Genomic DNA, 20,854 nt, shown 5'->3' with positions numbered 1-20,854 from the left:
GTCAAGTTATATGCAGGGTTTTATTTTTCCCTAGGTAGGGTAGATACTTTGGGATAGGAGTTAAACTATTTCGGACAGTAGAGGAGAGTTGAATGCTCCTGTCAGCCACCAACGGGATTAGAGAATAAATATTTAAAGAATATTGGTCAAAGGGTCATCAAAGTACAACCAAAGTTTCAGCCTGCATGGGAATTTGAGTCCGTTAGGCTTGATAAATATTTGTCCAGTATGTGAATAAATTAGAGAAAACAGGAAGACCTTGTGAATTTTTAAGCAACTGAACAACATGTAAAAATCAATAGTTTAAAACATTAACTACGTTCATTGGAGAGAAATGAATTTTATCTTTGGCCAAGAAAAGAGGCAAGCGACACTTAAAAACAACAATAAAATATGTAAGCAGGTTTGGCTGGGTGGCTCAGTCGGTTAAGCGTCTGACTTCAGCTCATGTCATGATCTCATGATTTGTAAGTTTGATCTCCACGTCGTGCTCCATGCTGACAGCTAGGAGCCTGGAGCCTGCTTCGGATTCTGTGTCTCTCTGCCCTCCCCTGCTTGTACTCTGTTTCTCTCTCTCTCTCTCAAAAATAAACAAACATACAAAAAAAGGTAAACAGATAATGACCTCTAGTTAAGATATATATGCCAAAGTGCTGGAGGAAAATATCTGTGGTTTATTTTGAGATGCATCAAAAATAAAACAAAATGTTTGCAATATGTCAAAAAAATAACATGGATTGATAAATGGATAAAGAGATGTGTGATAAAATAACTGCAGTAAGATGTGAACAGTAGAATCTAGGTAGTGGGCGTAAAACTTTTTTAAGTTCACTGTGTAAAAATTTTTATAATAAAATGTTGGAGAACCAAAGAGAGGAAATTGGAAGTTTAGAAGATTTTGAGGGAAGAACCAGGGAGATTTCAGAGATGTGATACCTACAGTGAAAAGAATATGGGCACTGGAATCAAACAGACCTGAATTCTGGGTCTGGCTTAGCTTTTTATTTGCTAGAGATATAGCAAATATATATATATGTATATAATATGTATATATGCATATATGTATACATATGTATATATGTATATATAATATGTAAATATAATATATCTAATATAGATATATTAGATATATTTTAATATATATATTAGATACACATTAGATGTATGGCCCAGTGGTGGCACTGGGATTTGAACCTGGGCACCCTGGCTCTGAAGCCTTGCTGTCTACCTTGCAATGCAGCAATGATTCAAGCTTCCAGTTCGGTGTCTGGCACATGGTAGATTATCATCCAGTAGCTGTTGCTATTAGTGTACCATCAACTGTAGAGGATGAAGTCCTTCTAGTATTTGATCTAGAAGATTTATATGACACTATTATAGGAGCTGGAAGGCCAAACTGTTTGTGGAAAGAGATGGTTAATTTAGTTTTCGGTAAGTGGAAGTTGAGATTTTGATACGAATAGTTTTGTGTATTTTCTAAAATCATTTGCTTGTTAAAAATTTGAAAGTGTGTTACGTGCTGAGCACTGCTCTAGACAAGTGAGCAAAACAGACAAAAATCTCTACCCTCTTAGGGTTTTGTGTTCTAAAAGAGTTTGAAGAATTAAGGACCTTTATATCTCAAATGCAGACTGACTCTCCAAAGGAAATGCCAGCGAGAGAAGAAGGTGGTGTTTTCATAGCAGACTTTCCTGATGTCCCTGACATCCTGCCGTATGGGCAGTTCTTTCCTCTGCTTTCTCTCAAGCCCAGCTGTGTTCTGATTTCCTCTGAAGTTCTTTTTACTTCCATCTGGAGTTGGTGGAACAGCTTATATAAGCTATTTATGATTAAGTTTCAAAATATCTGTCCAGGACTCTAAAACGGCCCAGACAGGAACAATAGTAGTTGCTTTTCATGGGGTTTACAGAGCAGAGAAGACGGAGATGAAATTCATGATATTCCATGTAACCCAGAGGGCACCAAGATCTCCCTTCCGGTCTCACACATGAGTCCTGTACTTTAGCTAGGCTCTGGCTCCAGCACCCTTCCAGGGTGTGTATTCCTCAGCGATTACGCACTCATTCCAACAGGGCAGGAGGTCAGTCAGTAACAGTATTCGTTGAGCCAGACCCTCCTCTGCTTCTGAGTCATTTTCTGGTACGCAAAATGTTGTCAGGGAGAAGCTTTAACTCTTTCAGATCACAAAGTTTACTCCTCAGCGTAACAGGGTCTGTCTCTTACATCCTACAGAGTGTATGCTGATTCTCTCTTTGACGTTTCAGATAAGGAGGTATATATTTAGTCTGAGTGTGAGATGGAATTTGAGAAAACAAAGTAGAAGGAGAAAAATAATACCACCGTGGCCCAACCTTGGGGAGGTGTGTTGATAACGTATAGATGGCTAAGAGGTTTGCAAAGTATTATGCTTGTTTAAAAAAAATATTTATGACACCACGCTTAATGTGGAAATCTGACATCTGGCAACTTCAGCCATTTGGAAGACAGCCAGAAAATCAGAAAGGGGCATCAGAGCACATAAAAAGTAACTGTTGAAAAAGTCTAGCTAACTAATACATGTAGTTTACCACCACGGAAGAGTTCGTTAGGTTTTCCTTTACAGCTTGTTTACATTTTATTTATCTAGGAACTTCTAATAATTTTGGCGGTGTCTGTATGGTCTTCCCTCCCCAGCAGACTATGAACAGCAATCTAGAAAGAGGATAGAAAAACTGATAGAGGATGTAACTGATAGCAGAGGGACAGCTGACAGCAAAAGAGAAAGACCCAAAAGTTATACGGTACTGGTAGGATGCATCACAACACAGTATACTAATGTATGGTCTTAATGAACTTGTGTCCATCAGGCAAAGAGTAAATTATGTTCAGTGTCTTTCCTACTAGCGAAGGCAAGAGAGGTATATAATTTTTTTTAATGTTTATTTATTTTTGAGAGAGAAAGAGAGAGAGAGGGAGACACAGAACCTGAAGCAGGCTCCAGGCTCTGAGCAGTCAGCACAGAGCCGGACACGGGGCTTGAACTCACTATCCATGAGATCATGACCTGAGCCAAAGTCAGACACTCAACCAACTGAGCCACTCAGGTGCCCCTATAATGTGTCTATTTTTAAACATGGTCAAAGCTAAACCAAGTTTTGACGTGTTGAAATGGTAGATTCCGTGGTGTTTTTGTACTTGTACTTGTATAATGTGCTATACATTGTCTGGTGATATATCAGTGAGACAGATTTGAGCTTGTAGCTGATTATGGAAATAATGTTTAGTAACAACTGCTCACATTTATCGAGCACCTCCTATACCAACCCTGTCCTAGGTGCTTTTACACTATCAGCATATGGTTAAGGCTTTAGGCAGATCTGGATTTCTGTTCCATCTCTGACTTACTGTATGACCTCGGACAGATTGCATCACCTCTCTGAGCCTGTGCCCTCATCTGCAAAATGGAAACTAATGATATGGGATAGGATTGTTGTGGGGACCCAATGAGGGACATAGCACAGTGCATGGCATATAGTAAGTGCTCAATAAATATTAGGCATTATTATCATTATTTTTATCATCATCATCCTTCTCATGATTATTATCAAAGTATGATTATCCCCATTTTTCTGAACAGGAAACTGTAGCCCAGAGAGTTTAAGTAGTTTATCCAAGGTGAAATAACTAATAAAAGTTGGAGCTGGCATTTGAACCTTGATCTCTGACTCCAGATGCCTGGTTACTTTGCATTCACATTATGCTGCCTCTTCAGCATGGGATTGTAATTCAGTTTTTTTCTATACAGAGGGCAGAGGACGTAGGGAATGTTACTGGCCACTTCTCTTTTCCACTGTGGACCCAAGTCATCTCATTATAGACAAAAATTCCAGTCACACAGAGATAAGCTCCTTTTACTCAACAGTACAAATTAAATATGCAATATTTAATTGTGTTGCATGATTCATTAAAATTGTAAAGGTGCTCCACATTAATATCCTCAACTATTTATATGCATAACACGTTTGTGTACATCATTGTTTTCTTAGGTAATAAACTCAACAAAACTTCTTTTTTTTTTTTTTTTTTTTTTGGTAACTAGGCATTTAGTGCTTTTTGATGTCATCATAGTTATATGTGAAAGAAAAGTTAGAAGCCTCATCTCTACCAACACCAGACAGATACTTGAGATGAATAAAGGAAAATAGGCTTGAGGCCTGGATACTCAGGAGAGCGTCAGGTGCTCTCTGTGAAACACCTGAGAGACAGGTTGCTAATCACGGGTTGTTGACAGCTGAGCACATGCCCAGTCTTTCCTCCTTTTCTGTTGTTTAAATGTGTATTGAGGAGGCTCCTTGGGCACATATGTCAAGGTGAAAGACCCCCTTAACAGTGCAAGGATACTATGCAAGCTTGGGGGATAGGTGTCTTTGAACTGAAAACACATTCTTGATTTGGTCTATTGTACTAAATCTTGTCTGGAAGTGTCATTTTTATATCGCCCTTTCTTGTTCTTTTCATGGATTTTTACTTTTCGGTACATTTTAAATCTTTGCCATTGAGGTGTGATCCCACATTCCTTTTTTGGGCGAGGGGGGCTAGGGGGTAAGTAGGAGCCTGAATCCTGGCCCTGCTGCTATGAACTTTGTGACAAATTTTTCAACTTGCTGAGCATAGGTATCCTAATCTTTAAGATAGTTCTGGGGAACTATCTTATTTCATTATAAATGAAATGCCATATTAAAAACCCCTACTTAAAAAAATTTTTTTTAATGTTAATTTTTATTTTTGAGAGAGAGAGAGACAGAACATGAGCGGGGGAAGGGCAGAGAGAGAGGGAGACACAGAATCTGAAGTAGGCTCAAGGCTCTGAGCTGTCAGCACAGGCTCCCCAAACCCCCTACTTTTTAAATACCGTATTTTAAAAGTACCATATTGACTGTACTTGAAAACTGTTAATTTCCTTATTGGCCCCTTCAGGCCTATTGAGACGTCTACATTTCCCAACTTGTACGTTTTCTGTCAATCACAGATAGAGGTCACTTTTTTTTTTCCCCTGACTCCAGAAGTGCCATGAGAATCAAATGAAGAATGTATGAGGAAATCATTATTTTTGTCAGACAGTACTTAAATTTCTTCAGAATATAAAGTACAAGCTTCTTATTTGCTTAGCTTTGACTTGATTCTAAGCTCTTTATATCTTAAGCTTTATCATTCTCAAGATATTGACCTATAGTCCAATGTCTTAAATAGTTAACACTTTCCAATGTCTTTTGACTTGTCTTTCCAGGTTATAAAACATGGAGGCTGGCTCAGTGGTTCGAGCCATCTTTGACTTTTGCCCTAGTGTATCAGAAGAACTACCGCTCTTTGTAGGAGATATTATTGAGGTGTTGGCAGTGGTGGATGAATTTTGGCTTCTAGGAAAGAAAGAAGATGTTACAGGTAAGAGGCTTATAATTCCTCAGGTACAAAATAGACCACAGGCCCTCCAATCTTTCCATATTAAAAAATAAAGGTTAAATGGGAACCCCAAGTCAATAAACTACAGAATCCTTTTGTGTTTTTCCTGTGATTTTTACCAGTGGGGAGAGAATGTTTGTTATCAATCCATCTATCCTTATTGGTTCCTTCCAAAGGCTGAGATGGTTCGATACCAGCTGCCCCAGGCCAATTTTCTGTTCACATCTTTACCTATCCTTCCCAGGTCTTTGTCCTTTGTGCTCAGTGCCATTGTTTACCTTCTGAAAATACGTGTTATTTCTTTATTCAGAAACCTGTTGTTTGACATTATTTTTCACTACCAGTCTTTACCTGTGATTTGTGGAACGTAAGTCCCTCTCCACCATATTTTCTCTACCTGTCTTCCTCAAACGTTTTCTACCCTTTCTTTCACTCTGTTTTTCAAGGGATCATGATGCGTCCTGTTCATTCCTTCTTAGATCCATGGTTGGCCCAAATTTATTAAAGCTACCCCTGCCCTGGGTGCAGCTACCTTCCACTTCTTATACACCTGATTTCCTTTCTTCGAGTCTTTCAAATATATGTTAGCACCAGTTTCTTTCATTAATTAGCCTAGGGAAGGGTGAAGGTTTTTACCCCACACTATGCACCTGTGTTAAATCCGGTCCTTAACTGACATAGATTTATGTAATTCTGGGCTGCAGCTTGTTATACAGACTCTGTTAACACTTAACCCACATTTGGGAGATAATAGACTATTTCGCAATAGAAATGATAGCTCAGCTAAGACAAAAATGATGAGTAAGAGTTAGCAACACAAAGAGGATAGACAGAGAGAATTGCTTATCCAGAGGCCCTTGAATGACAAAGAACATGGAGGGTCCGAGAAAATTTCAGCCTGGCATGAGGTCTGAAAGGTTGAGGAAGGGAGAAGGTGCTGGGGAGAGGAGCTGGGGAGAGGAGCAGGAGCTAGATCGTGGAGGACAGCGTATGCCATGGTATGGAGTTATGGAATGGGATACAATACAGGTGCTTTAAGCACTGTCAGATTTGTATTTTAGAAAGCTCAGTGCTACAGATTGAGAAATGATAGGGAAGGGCAAAACCAAGGGCAGGGAGGCAGCCTGGGAGGTTGTTGCAGTGACCCAGGTGAGACATGCTGCTGACCTGGACCGAGGTGATGGGTCTGGAGATAAGTGGATGGATACAAGAGATACTTGGAAGGTGGAATCCATTAAACTTTCTGATGCTTTCCAACTGACAGGCCCTGTCTGTCTACTACCACCTATTAAAATGCTACCCATCTTCAGACTTAAATGCAGTCTTTTTCATAAAATTTTTTGTATTCTTCCTGAACCATTTTCTACCTTCTCTAATGTCCATAGCAATCTGTGCATTTTTCTTGTGTCACTAGATTTCAGAGTGATTGTTTATGTCTGAATTCGATTTTAAGGTCTTTGAGAGCAAGACCGTCTTACTCATTTTTCCCTCTGTAGTGTGTCTTGTCTAGAGTAGCACCCAGTTAATGCTTATTGGATTGAATTGCATTTTTTCTGCTCCGCATGAATGAAATTTTGTGTGCTGTACTTTTTCTATAGATTTTCCAATTATGAGTACTCACTTTTCAATTTAGTGTCTATAAATGGGCTCAGAAACAAAGTTATTATGTCCTGGTACACAGAAAATGAAATTTCAGTATTAGAAACGTTTGCTTTTACTTTCAGGACAGTTCCCCAGCAGTTTTGTGGAAATTGTGACCATCCCCAGTCTAAAAGAAGGAGAGAGGCTGTTTGTCTGTATCTGTGAATTTACATCCCAAGAATTAAACAGTCTTCCCCTCCACCGAGGTAAGTTGACCATTCAGGAGTAGACTGTTTACAATAAGTTGAATGGAGCTGGCCCATTTTGACAACTAGATTTTTTTTTTTTTTGAATTTTTAAAAGTGGCTAACCTCTGGAGAGTGTTTAGTAATAGCAAGATCGTGCTGACAATTATAATGCCTTATATTTGCATAGCATTTTATAATTTCCATAGTATTTGCTCACAAATACATTCTCATCTGATCCTCACCACAGACCTGGTAGCAAAGTGGATATTATTAACTGCATTTAATAAATAATGAAAATGAGATTCAAAGGATGTTACCTGCAGATGAAAACTTTTGGCCTCAGAAGGTCAAGTCATGTCACCTGATTGTAAGTCCAGCATTCTCTTTCCACTGCCCCATATTATAGCCACACTTCAGACTACATTAATCTTTTTTTCCCTTAAAAACTAATATGGCTTTCCCAGCAACATTATTATTTATTACTATATAATAATCAAGCAGGAATTGTGGTATAGAGATTAAGAGACAGATGTCAAATAGCCCCATTTTGACTCCCTATCGATAGGTAATATTACATTAAAGTTATCATCAGAACCAGTTTAAAAGGAAGTGATTTAAGGGGTGCCTGGTGGCTCGGTTAAGTGTCCGACTTTGGCACAGGTCATGATCTCACAGTTCATGAGTTCGAGCCCCACACTGGACTCTGCTGTCTGTGTGGAGCCCGTTTGGGATCCTCTGTCCCCCTCTCTCTCTGCCTCTCCCCTGTTTATGCTCTCTCTCTCTCTCAAAAATAAGTAAACATTAAAAAAAAGGAAGTGATTTAAAATGAATAGTTGTAGCCATGTCTCAGTGACATTCCAAGTATTTCTCACTTACTCTGATAGACATATGAACTTCTAAAGATGGACCATAAACCGTTTCACCAAGGATACTTGATTAAGTCCACACATTTCTGCATGAGCACAGAAACCAGTAGTGTTCCACAAACTGATGTTTATGATGAATGCAATTTTTGTGATGACAAAGGAGGAGCCAGCAAAATGGTAGAATTTATTGGGCATGTTCTTAATATTGTTACTTGCTCTTTTGAGTATGGCCCTGAAGGACTAGGCTTAATTTCTTAAACCATGTGCACATCTGAGAGAGAGAGCTCGCAGAGGTGGGGAAAGAGAGAAACCTAGCAAACTTCCCTAACCCTTAGGCAGTGAGAAGGAATATTGAATTTAGATCTTAATCCTCAAAATCTGTTTTGAGAGTTTCTTACACTTTGCATTGACCCTCTACCTCTGTTCTGAACACTTCTTTGTTAATCAGTGTTGGAAAGGGAGAGAGAAATAGATCAAGATGTTATAGCAGGAAACTTTTATCTGTCTCCACTCACAGCTCTTCCACTGCGGGGAGAGGGGGGGTCTGTAGTCCACATCAGACCAGAGGGAGTGGAGAAAAGGCCAGAGCACAGTAGCTTCCATTAGAGCTGAGCAGAAGATATGGGTGGCATGGATTTGTCCTTTCCTATACCTAGAGCAAATAAATGGTATAAGAATATACTCTGTGGGAATATGCAGTATGTCTACAACATTTGGGGAATTGGAAGATGTATCTTCTGGAATTCGCTTTTTTGCTTTATATCTTGTGTAGTCAGGTCTTAGATACTAAAAAGAGAGATTTTTCTGCTGAATGCCTTCCCTGGAAAGACTGGTATCATGGGTTCTGAACTTGCTTTGAAGTTAAAATCTGCCTCAGGAATCCCAGGGCCACAAAATAGATTCTTAGGAAGACCCTAGCATGGATCTTTCAGCCAGGAGCCTCCTGGACCAAGACTGACTCAAGCTCAGGCTGGGTCTTAGAACCTGTAGATGTTATCTTGATTAGTTTTTAAGCCAAGGAAGAGGATGCAGCAGGGGCAATACGCAGGAAGAGACTAGAAAGAGATATGCTAACTGTCAGTGTTTTTATCTGTTCTCTTCTCTGATGCTCTCCTTCCAGTGAGTGCACTGACTATTCAGCTCTGTTTCCTTCTATGCTTTTCATGTCTCTTTTAGCTCTGTGTCTTCTGATTTGAACACATAAGCCTTTGAGAATGGGAGAGTTAGATAGATGCACCTCTGCAATTTGAATTTTTCTGGGAAGTTTAGCAGGAGACACAGAAATGATTTTAATTTCTCTTGTTTTCTATGCACGACAGTACACATTAACAGATAATAATTTTACTTGTGGGAAACAAAACCAGTAAAAAAAAGAAAGTATTTTTTTATGCCACCTATAGTTTATAAAACTTGAGTCTAGGCTTCCTGATTTTCAAGTCTAGTGCTTGGGATGTCCCTTCTACTTCTTAGGTTGAAAATTGTTTTTTTCCATTAGATCAGTGTCTCAGCTCACGAGTGGTATACATTCCTCTAGCCCTGCCTTCTAGTACTATTAGTCCTATTCCCTGTTGTTTCTTTCTCTCTCCTCAGTACCTTCCGTGTAGCAGTGAAGCTTCCTCTGTTCTGTGTAAATAAAACTTCTGGTGATTGAATATATGTCAGGAGGGGATTTGGAAACCTTAAGAGCCTGTGGGATAATGTTTGAGACCTGTTTCGTTTTGCCATGCTGCCTTCAGTTAATTGTTACCTACTTACTGTTCAGAAGTATCATTGGGATTAATAAGAGAAAAAATTATATATTTTAATTGTAAAATTATGTTATTAAAGATACATATGTATTTGGAGCTTAGGAGATAAGAATTCTGATGGCCGTAGATTTAAATCCATCTCTACAACTTAGTAGCTGTGACTTTAGGCTAGTTACTTATGTTATCTCAGCCTCAGTAGGATAATAATACCTACCCCAGGTAGTTGTGAGGGTTGAGTGAGGTTACGCACATAAAGCATCTGGAACAAGGTAAGCATGCAGTAAAGATGAACTGTCCTTCTTATTCTTAACCTGGGATTCCTGGACTTTGTGGATGTGCTCTGGGGGGACGTTGTGTCCTAATAATGACATGAAGTTTATGTGTCTGTACATTTTTCCAGGGAGATTCTATCTGGAATTGGAATCACCAGTAGTTCTTCCAGCAGGTGTCACCCTTTCTCCTTTCCACAAAGCCATCCAGTTGTTTTGGACTATTCCCTGTATTCTGAGTTATATTTAAACTCCGAAAACAAGGCTGTCTCTGTATGTCTTCTTTGGAAAAATGTCTATTCAAACCCTCTGCCTATTTTTTTTTTTTTTTTTTTTTAATTTTTTTTTTCAATGTTTATTTATTTTTGGGGGGACAGAGAGAGACAGAGCATGAACGGGGGAGGGGCAGAGAGAGAGGGAGACACAGAATCGGAAACAGGCTCCAGGCTCTGAGCCATCAGCCCAGAGCCTGACGCGGGGCTCGAACTCCCGGACCGCGAGATCGTGACCTGGCTGAAGTCGGACGCTTAACCGACTGCGCCACCCAGGCGCCCCGCTCTGCCTATTTTTTAATCAGGTTGTTTGGGTTTTTTTGGTGTTGGGTTGTATAAGTTTTTTATATATTTTGGATATTAACCTCTTATCAGATAAGTCATTTGCAAATATCTTCTCCCATTCAGTAGGTTGCTTTCTTTATTTTGTTGGTGGTTTCCTTCACTGTGAAAAAGCTTTTTATTTTGATATAGTCCCAAAAGACACATGAAAAGATGTTCAGCATTACTAATCATCAGGGAAATGCAAATCAAAAACCACGACGAGATTATCACCTTATACCTGTCAGAATGGCTAAAATCAAAAAGACAAGAGATAACAAGTGTTGGTGAGGATGTGGAAAAAAGGAACCCTTGTACACTGTTGGTGGGGATATAAATTGGTACAGTCCTGGTGGAAAACATGGAGGTTCCCCAAAAAATTAAAAATAGAAATACCATATGATCTAATAATTCTAATAATTCACCCAAAGAAAACAAAAACACTAATTCAAAAAGATATGTGTGCCTGTATGTTTATTGCAGCATTATTCACAATAGCCAAGATGTGGAAACAACCTAAGTGTCCACTGATAGATGATAAGGAACGTGTGTGTGTGTGTGTGTGTGTGTGTATACACATATACATATACATATACATATATATACATACATATATATATGTATGTATGTGTATATATATGTAATGGAAAATTATGCAGCCATAAGAAAGAATGAGATCATGCCATTTGTGACGACATGGATAGACCTAAAAAGTATTATGCTAAGTAAAATAAGTCAGACTGAGAAAGACAAATACCAAGTGAATTCACTCATATGTGGAATCTAAAAAAAAACAAATGAATAAACAAAAAAGCAAATCAGGCCTATAAATACAGAGAACAAACTGGTGGTTGCCAGAGGGGAGAGGTAGTGGAGGGCTGGGCAAGCGAGAGATATAGACTTCCAGCTATGGAATTAAGAAGTCACAGGGAGGGGCGCCTGGGTGGCTCAGTTGGTTAAGCGGCCGACTTCGGCTCAGGTCACGATCTCGCGGTATGTGGGTTCGAGCCCTGCGTCGGGCTCTGTGCTGACTGCTCAGAGCCTGGAGCCTGTTTCAGATTCTGTGTCTCCCTCTCTCTCTGACCCTCCCCCGTTCATGCTCTGTCTCTCTCTGTCTCAAAAATAAATAAATGTTAAAAAAAAAAATTAAGGGGCGCCTGGGTGGCGCAGTCGGTTAAGTGTCCGACTTCAGCCAGGTCACGATCTCGCGGTCCGTGAGTTCGAGCCCCGCGTCGGGCTCTGGGCTGATGGCTCGGAGCCTGGAGCCTGTTTCCGATTCTGTGTCTCCCTCTCTCTCTGCCCCTCCCCCGTTCATGCTCTGTCTCTCTCTGTCCCAAAAATAAATAAACGTTGAAAAAAAAATTAAAAAAAAAAATTTAAAAAAAAAAGGAGTCACAGGGATAAAAGGCACAGCATGAGGAATACAGTCAATGGTATTGTAATAATCATGTATGGTGACAAATGGTAGCTATGCTTGTGGTGAGCATGGCATAACATATAAAGCTGTTGAATTACAGTGTTGTACATCTGAAATAATGTAACATTTTGTGTCTACTTTACTCAAATAGAAAAATTATTTTTATTTTTATATTTTAGAGAGTGAGAGTAAGGAGGGGAGAAGGACAGAGAGGGAGGGAGGGAGGGGTGGGGGGAGAGAGAGAGAGAGAGAGAGAATGAATCTTAAGCAGGCACCATGCTCAATCCCACGACCCTGGGATCATGACCTGAGCCAAAATCAAGAGTTGGATGCTTCACCGACTGAGCCACCCAGGTCCCCTCAAACAGAAGTATTTTTAAACAGAGAAAAACAAGGCTCTCTCTTAAAGGATCAGTGCAGGTGGCCAGGGCCATTTACTGTTTTAAAAATAAACAGAGGGAGAAAAAAAGAGAGAGGGAAAACAAAAAACAAAAAAAGAGAGAGTATGAAAAGGAAAGTACAGAAAAAGAGGAGAGAAAAAAATTAGTGGGAATGATGAAATATCACTGATAATTGCCTCATATAACACAGAATGCTTATAACCTCATTTTCTAGGCCACCTCCTCACCCTCAAAAAAGACCAATAAAAAATGAATTCATAATTTTATTTTTTAATTAAATTTTTAATTTTAATTCCAGTATAGTTAACAGTGTTATATTAATTTCAGGTGTAAAACGATTCAACAATTCTATATGTTACTCAGTACTCTTCATGACAGGTGTACTCTTTTTTTTTTTTTAATGTTTATTTTTGAGAGAGAGAGACACCAAGTGTGAGTGGGGGAGGGGGAGGGGGGAGAGAGCGAGGGAGACACAGAATCTGAAGCAGGCTTCAGGCTCTGAGCTGTCAGCACAGACCCCAGTGTGGGGCTTGAACCCACGAATCGTGAGATCATGTATGACCTGAGTCAAAGTCGGTTGCTGAACAGACTGAGCCACCCAGGTGTCCCTATGATAAATGTACTCTTAATCCCCATCACCTATTTCCCCCATTCCTCCCATTCCCCCCCGCCCCCAGCTCCCCTCTGGTAACCATCACTTAGTTCTCTATAGTTAAAAGTCTGTTTCTTAGTTTGTCTCTTTTTTTTTTTCCTTTGGCTTGTTTGTTTTGTTTCTTAAATTCCACATATGAGTGAAATCATGGTATTTGTCTTTCTCTGACTGCCTTATTTCACTTAGGATTGCACTCTCTAGCTCCATCCATGTTTTGTTTTGAGAGAGAGAGAGAGAGCATGCTCACAAATGGGGAAGGTGCAGAGAGGGGGGGGCGGGGACAGAGGACCTGAAGTGGGCTCTGTGCAGATAGCAGAGAGCCTGATGCGAAGCTTGAACCTACAAACTGTGAGATCATGATCTGAGCTGAGGTCAGTTGCTCAACTGATTAAGCCACCCAGATGCCTCTCTGTGTTGTGGCAAATGGCAAGATTTCATTCTTTTTTATGGCTGAATAATATTACATTGTATATGTATGTATATATACACACCATATCTTCTTTATCCATTCATCTATCAATGGACACTTGGGCTGATTCCGTAATTTGACCATTGTAAATAATGCTGCAGTAAACATAGTGGATGCAATAAACATACATAAACATGTATACCTTTGAATTAGTGTTTTTGTATTTTTTGGGTAAATACCCGGTAGTGTGATTAATGGATTATAGGATAGTTCTATTTTTAACATTTTGGATAAATTTATGTATAAATAACCTGATAAATGATATAATGCCCAGGCCATAAATTTGTGATGCCGTGTGTGTGACAGATGAGGGTAAGGTTCTCATATGGCTCATATGGAAATCTAAGTAAAACATGTGGTGAGTCTGCCTAAAGCACATAGTCTCCTGGGCATTGTGATTCAGGCTGGGGGACAGGGGGACCTAATACTACAGAGTCAGACTACTTACATTTCAGATTCTAAGAAGGCTTGTGTTTGTTCTTACCATCTTATTCCTAATGCATTTCTCGTTCGAATTAAAAAATCAACCAGCAAACGTAAGCAGCCTGGCGGCTGGGATTATTTGTGCATGAGTGAAAGGCTCAGGCTGACTCTAAGAGTCACCACCACACTTCCTATTTTTCTGTTTTTGAAATCTGGGCGCTCTGTTCCAGCAGTTCCTCATATTGTTGTTTCAGAAGGCTGGAAATGACCACCAGGAAGCCTCTTCCTCAGGACTCACCTGGGATGCCAGTGCAATAGCTGCACGACTCTTTCTGATGCAAATGAGAGACGGTGCAAAAACTCAGTAACAGCTACAAAATAAGGGTGTTGAGCAAAATTAAATCTAACATGCTTTTCGGGGTTTAAACTGTGATTCTTAAAAAAAAATTCACCTTTTTGGGGGCACCTGGGTGGCTCAGTCAGTTGAGTGTCCAACTCTTGATTTCGGCTCAGGTCATGATCCCAGGGTTGTGGGATGGAGCCCTGTGTCAGGCTCCATGTTTGAGTAAGCTTAAGATTCTTTCTTTCTCTCTTTCTCTCTCTGTCCCTCTCTCCCTCCTCTCCCGGTGCCCCTCTCCCCCGCTTGCACACACTCTCTTTGTCTCTCAAAAAAAAAAGATCTTTTTTTATATAAAAGTAGCCAACAGAATGACAGTCTGCCAGGTAATAAAGCTTATTGAAACAGTCACCCGGGTGAAAACAGGAAAAGCAAGCCCTGTTATAAGGGTTTCATGGAGATCTGGCAACACAAGGAAAATATTGTAATTCTACAGTTTAGGAAAGCCAGTAGAGTGGGAGTTATGGCATGCCTTTATTCTTCTGATTCACCCAAAAGCCTCTTGTGCCTGGATAGTAGCCATGTCTCCAGTGAGTTTCTTCTGTGGTTCTGATGGATTAGCCTTAGAGGTAGTGGGGGAAAAATCATTTATAAAATTCTCAGGACCCTAAGCTCTAACCAATGGATAGTGAGCCATAAATTAAAGGAATATAGAAATATAGGACCAAGACCCTATATATTTTTTTCAGGAATATCTAAGTAAAACATCAAATCAGTGAAAATGTGTTGGGTGCCTACCACCAAGTACAAAATCTTAACATTGGGTCCTGTGTAGTATATAAAAATACAAGTGTCAAAATTAGTGATGTAAATGATAATTTCTTTACTAGGCTACAGATGGCCAAAGTGGATATGAGTTTCTAAGGTCTTTTAGAGAAGGATGCTAGGGTTTCAGATAGACAGTCTTGTTTGTATAGGAGCTAATGAAAGTGTCCTTGTGTGGAATAGGGAGATAATATTGTCTGGCTGGGGTGGAGGCAGGGAACGGGTTACGACTGGATGTGGGTGCCAGGTTGCACTAAGGTAAAAACATGAGAATAGTCTTTTAATAGTTTAGTAACTAAACCTTTTTAGAGAGTTTAGAGCAAACTTATTTTTTATATATTTCAGATAATAAGAAATACTTTAAAATTTTATTTTATTGTTTTTTTTTTTTATTGTAGAGAGAGAGGGAAGCATGAGCAGGGGTGAGGGGCAGAGGGAGAGAGAATCTTAAGCAGGCTTCACGCTCAGCCTGATGTGGGACTCGATACCACAACCCTGGGATCATGACCTGAGCAGAAATCAAGGGTCGGACGTTCAACTGACTGAGTCACTAGGTACCCCAAGAATAGGATTTTTAGAGAAGAATCCTATGGGAGTAGTAAGAAGCCTTCATGCCTCACAGGAAAAAATTGAGCGGGGGAGAGATATGATAAAACTGGTACGTTTATCATCTCAGTTTGGCTGGAAGAGACTGGAGAAGATGAAGTCTGGGACAAGGTTTAAGAGAGTGAGATGGTGAGAATTGGACCAGGGCAAGTAGTGAGTGGAAACACTATTTTGAAAGAAGGCATTAAAGGAAGAAAGGAAGGAAGTAGGCTGGAGCCAGTTTCAGAGGGAAGATAGGATTGATTTATTTGGGAGTTGGAGTTGCAGAATCATCATCAAATTGGACAACGAATGCTTGCTCTGGAAAGGCATTGTATCAGACTCAGGAAATACAAAAGAGAAGTGGTACCTGCCATTAAGGAACATGCCATTCACTTGGTGAGAAGATAGGACAGACTTAAATTTTTTTTTTTTCAAATCAAGAGAAGTTGAGTATCCTAAAAGATACCCTAAAGTTGTTACCCTAGAAGATAATCTAGTTATAACATATGCTTGACTATAAAATAACTTATGTGACTTTGGTAGGTGTTTGCTGTCCTGGTCTTATTTTACTTGGGCTGGTTGCATCCCTTGATCACCTCTGCTGATGAAAGTAAAATTGACTAGGCAGCCAGTAACAGGAAGACTTAAAAAGATTAAAACTGTTAATCCACAAAATGAATAATTCATCATCAGATAATTAAGAGTTTGTTTTATAACAATTTATTACAAAACCATAGAGCAGTTCTTTAAGTTGGGGTGAATCCTCTAAGACTGAATTTTAATTTCATTTTTTTCCAGAAACACTGTGCCCCTATCCTTTCTTTACCTCACCTTCTTCAACAGTAAGACAGATAGACACTAACTGTTCAGTTTACATTTTGTGAAGTTAACCGAAACATTGATATTGGAACTATTTTCGAAACAAAAGTACCTATTGCTAGAACATGCTTTATTATGATGTATTTTCAGGATAAGAATAGTTCAAAAAGGCCTCTGGAGGATATAAATGAAGAATTTGTTGCCCACACCCTGTACCTCCAACAGAGAAACCATTCCTGAAGACTTGTTTTATTGTTCCATATTTGATATTAAATACGATTTAGCATGAGAGAGTAGATGCATTGGTTCAAAGGATTACAGTGGACATGTGTACACACACATACATATATTTTAAATGTTTTTATTTATTTTTGAGAGAGAGAGAGAAACAGACTGACAGAGCATGACCAGGAGAGGGGCAGAGAGAGAGGGAGACACAGAATCAGAAGCAGGCTCCAGGCTCTGAGCTGTCAGCACAGAGCCCAACACAGGGCTCGAACCCATGAACTGAGAGATCATGACCTGAGCTGAAACCAGACACTTAACTGACTGAGCCACCCAGGCGCCCATTTATATTTATATTTATATTTATTTTTATTTTTATATATTTATATATAAAATATATACACGTATATTTTAATGTTTGTTTATTTTTTGAGAGAGAGAGAGAGTGTGTGCACAAGCATAAGAGGGGCGGAGAGAGAGAGAGAGAGAGACACCACACAATACAAAGCAGGCTCCAGGCTCTGAGCTGTCAGCACAGAGCCTGACGCAGGTCTCAAACTCACAAGCTCTGAGATCATGACCTGAGCCAAAGTTGAACACTTAATTGAGCCACCCAGGTGCCCCAGATATGTGTATATGTTTTTTTGTGTGTTTTTTTAAAATTTTTTTAATTTTAATTTTTTCAATATATGAAATTTATTGTCAAATTGGTTTCCATACAACACCCAGTGCTCATCCCAAAAGGTGCCCTCCTCAATACCCATCACCCACCCTCTCCTCCCTCCCACCCCCCATCAACCGATACGTGTATATGTTTTATCATTTATAAACTAATCCAATGACACAGACTGTAAGAACACTGTTTAAAAGTAGTATTTTTCAACTTTTTGATTCTAGGAGCCCTTTTATACCCTTAACAGTTATTGGGACCCGAGGGAGCTCTTGCTTATGTGGGTTTTTGATATTTGCAATATTAGCTATTAAAACAGAAAATTTAAAAACATTTATCAATTCATTTTTTAAAACCTATTATATATTAACATAAACAGCATATTTTTAATGAAAAATAGTTTTCCAAACAACAATTTTAATGAGAAGAGTGTCATTCGTTTACATTTTTGCAAATCTCTTTAATATTTGGTTTAATACAAGAAAGCTAGATTCTCATTTATATTTACGTTCATTCTCATTGAACTGTGGTTTACTGAAGTATGTGAAGTATATGAAGAAAATATAGTTCTGACTTTACAGACTCTCCAAAAAGATCTTGGGGCTCCCCCAGGATTCCATGAACCACACATTGAAAACCACTTGTTTGCAGAAACGTGTACTATTTTGTCACTAAATTGTCAAAATTCACTAAATTCACTAAATTATCAAAAGTATTATGCCCTGTGTGGCTCAGTCGGTTAGGTGTCTGACTCTTGATTTTGACTCAGGTCATGATCTCATGGTTCATGAGATCAGGCCCTGCGTCAGACTCTGCTGACAGAGCTGAACCTGCTTGGGATTCTCCCTGTCCCTCTCTCTGCTTCTCACCCACTTGCATACGTGTTCTTTTCTCTGTCTCTCTCAAAATAAGTAAATAAACATTTAAAAAAAAAAGTATTATGCCCTTAAAACTCCAGATGTGTATTTCCCTGAAACTGACGTTTAAAATGATGAGTTGTACTATTAGTTATGTTAATACTCTTTTGGGGTGATGACTCAGGTCATTATCTTTGCTTCTCTTTCTTTAGGCGACCTAGTGATTCTCGATGGTGCTCCCACTGCTGGCTGGCTGCAGGGCCGAAGCTGCTGGGGCGCGCGGGGCTTCTTCCCGTCCTCGTGTGTCCGGGAGCTCTGCCTGTCCTCACGGAGCCAGCAGTGGCACTCGCAGAGTGCCTTGCTCCAGATTCCTGAGTACTCGATGGGACAAGCCCGGGCGCTGATGGGGCTTTCTGCCCAGCTGGATGAGGAGCTGGACTTCAGAGAAGGGGATGTGATTACCATTACTGGAGTTCCTGAACCAGGCTGGTTTGAGGGGGAATTAGATGGTCGAAGAGGCATTTTTCCAGAAGGTTTTGTAGAGCTTTTGGGGCCCCTGAGGACTGTGGATGAGTTGGTAAGTTCTGGAAATCACGACGATTGCATTGTTAACGGTGAAGAAGACACCCCTACAGGAGAAGAGGAGAGGGAGCCCGAAGAGGATAAGGAGCAGCCAGGGACCTATGGAATTGCCCTCTACAGATTCCAAGCCCTGGAGCCAAATGAGTTGGATTTTGAGGTAGGTGATAAAATCCGAATTCTGGGGACGCTGGAAGATGGCTGGCTGGAAGGATCACTGAAGGGCAGGACAGGCATCTTTCCTTACCGATTTGTAAAGCTCTTTCCTAAAACAAGAGCAGAGGAGACCATGGATGTGCCAGAGGAAAGCAGCCCTGCTGAGATCCCTGACACTTCTCTGGATTGTTCTGAGAACTCCATAGTAGTAGAAGGAAGAAGACATGAAACTCTCGAATATAAAGCGGAGAAGTCCAACTGTGTTATTTCTGAAACATCTGCTTCTCCCCTGGAGCATCTGACTTTTGCGTATGAAGTAAACAAAAATTCTCATCAGGACGAGGGCACCTCAGGAGGGCCCCTGAGAAGCCCAGGCCTGGGGCACGAACAGCCTCTTGCCAAAGACTGTTTTGCAAAGGATCCTTCAGAGACTGTCAATGGGGTTTCCTCTCAACCTCAGGTACCTTTTCGTCCCAGACTGCAGAAAAACCAGTATTATTCTCCAGCGGGAGGGAGCCTCCTAAGCTCAGAGCAGTATCCTGACCCTGTTCCCTTCGAAGCAAGGACTAAAGACTACTCCAGCCTACCTCCCAGAGGAATGCACTCCCCACCAAAAACCCTTCAGAAGCCAGTGCGACCTCCTCACAGTGGCTCTAGTCTTTTTGCCCCTAGGGTAGTCAGACCCAGCCAGTTGAGCCCTCAGCTCCAGGGCATGGTAAGATGTGTTAAAAAGCCCCACAAGCTCAAAGAAAATGCCTCTGGCTTTTGTTCTGGATCAGAGGTGAAGCCTGGTCTGCAAGATAAAGGGTTCGCAGTGGAAGCAATGACACTTGTGCAGGGAGAAGGCAGCACTGACCTGGATTCTAAGTTGACACAACAGCTGATAGAGTTTGAGAAGAGCTTGTCAGGACCCGGCACAGAACCAGATAAAATTTTGCGCCACTTTTCAATCCTGGACTTTAACTCCGAGAAGGACATTGTCCGAGGTTCCTCAAAGCTACTCAGCCAGCAGGAGCTGCCTGAGAGGAGAAAAGCCCTAAGGCCACCGCCACCACGGCCCTCTGTTCCAGCGTCCACTTCTCCCCAGAGCCTGAAACCTGAACCTCCCTTGGCAGTGCGACCCTCTCGCCCAGCTCCCCTGCCTCCCCCGGCACAGCACAGAATGATATCCCCCAGGCTCCTAACCTGTCCCCATCCTAGCTGTGAGACCCCAGAAAAGGAAGGCCCTGAGAATATGGAACAGACTCCGGACCAAACTTCCCCGTGTCCGTTAGTACTGGTGAGGATTCAGGAAATGGAACAGGACTTGGATATGTGTAGCGGGGCTCAAGAAGAGCTAAACGTGACGGTGGAGGAGAAGCAAGATGAATCATTAAGGGCAGAGACCCTTGAGGACCTTGAGTTCTACGAGAGCAACATTGAAAGTCTGAATATGGAACTCCAGCAACTTAGAGGTGAGTGGTGAGGAAACAAAATGTACTCGCTTCTTGACATCCACAAGTCCATGTTAACAGCCTCCTTGTGCTTTTTAAGGGAGATGTTACCGTCTTCGACAAAGAATGATTTGCTGTTTCATTACCTAATTTCATATCACAATTCGACTGGTCTGTCTTGGTATCTCCTATGACCACTCACTGTAGCTTCCTGAGTTCACTTGATGCCCAGATAAAGAAGCTCAAACCTCATTGATGT

General features: G+C 40.6%; 1 protein-coding gene across 1 annotated transcript in view; it reads left to right on the top strand.

Moving 5' to 3' along the window:
- The window catches only part of DNMBP (dynamin binding protein), a 113,459-nt gene that overhangs the window by 32,334 nt on the left and 60,271 nt on the right, over positions 1–20,854 (top strand). Inside the window, exons 3-5 of the mRNA XM_047073293.1 lie at positions 5,267–5,421; positions 7,164–7,286; positions 18,640–20,616. Of these exons, the coding sequence (XP_046929249.1) occupies positions 5,277–5,421; positions 7,164–7,286; positions 18,640–20,616 (2,245 nt within the window). The 5' untranslated portion in view covers positions 5,267–5,276. The remainder of the gene's footprint in view (positions 1–5,266; positions 5,422–7,163; positions 7,287–18,639; positions 20,617–20,854) is intronic.

This window comes from Lynx rufus, unplaced genomic scaffold, assembly GCF_022079265.1.
Source record: "Lynx rufus isolate CCGP_SWC_20201006 ecotype Redwood Valley unplaced genomic scaffold, mLynRuf1.p SCAF_11, whole genome shotgun sequence".
Classification (NCBI taxonomy): Eukaryota; Metazoa; Chordata; class Mammalia; order Carnivora; family Felidae; genus Lynx; species Lynx rufus.
The sequence above is the reverse complement of the archived record's forward strand: the minus strand, read 5'-3'. Positions and strand labels throughout refer to the sequence as shown.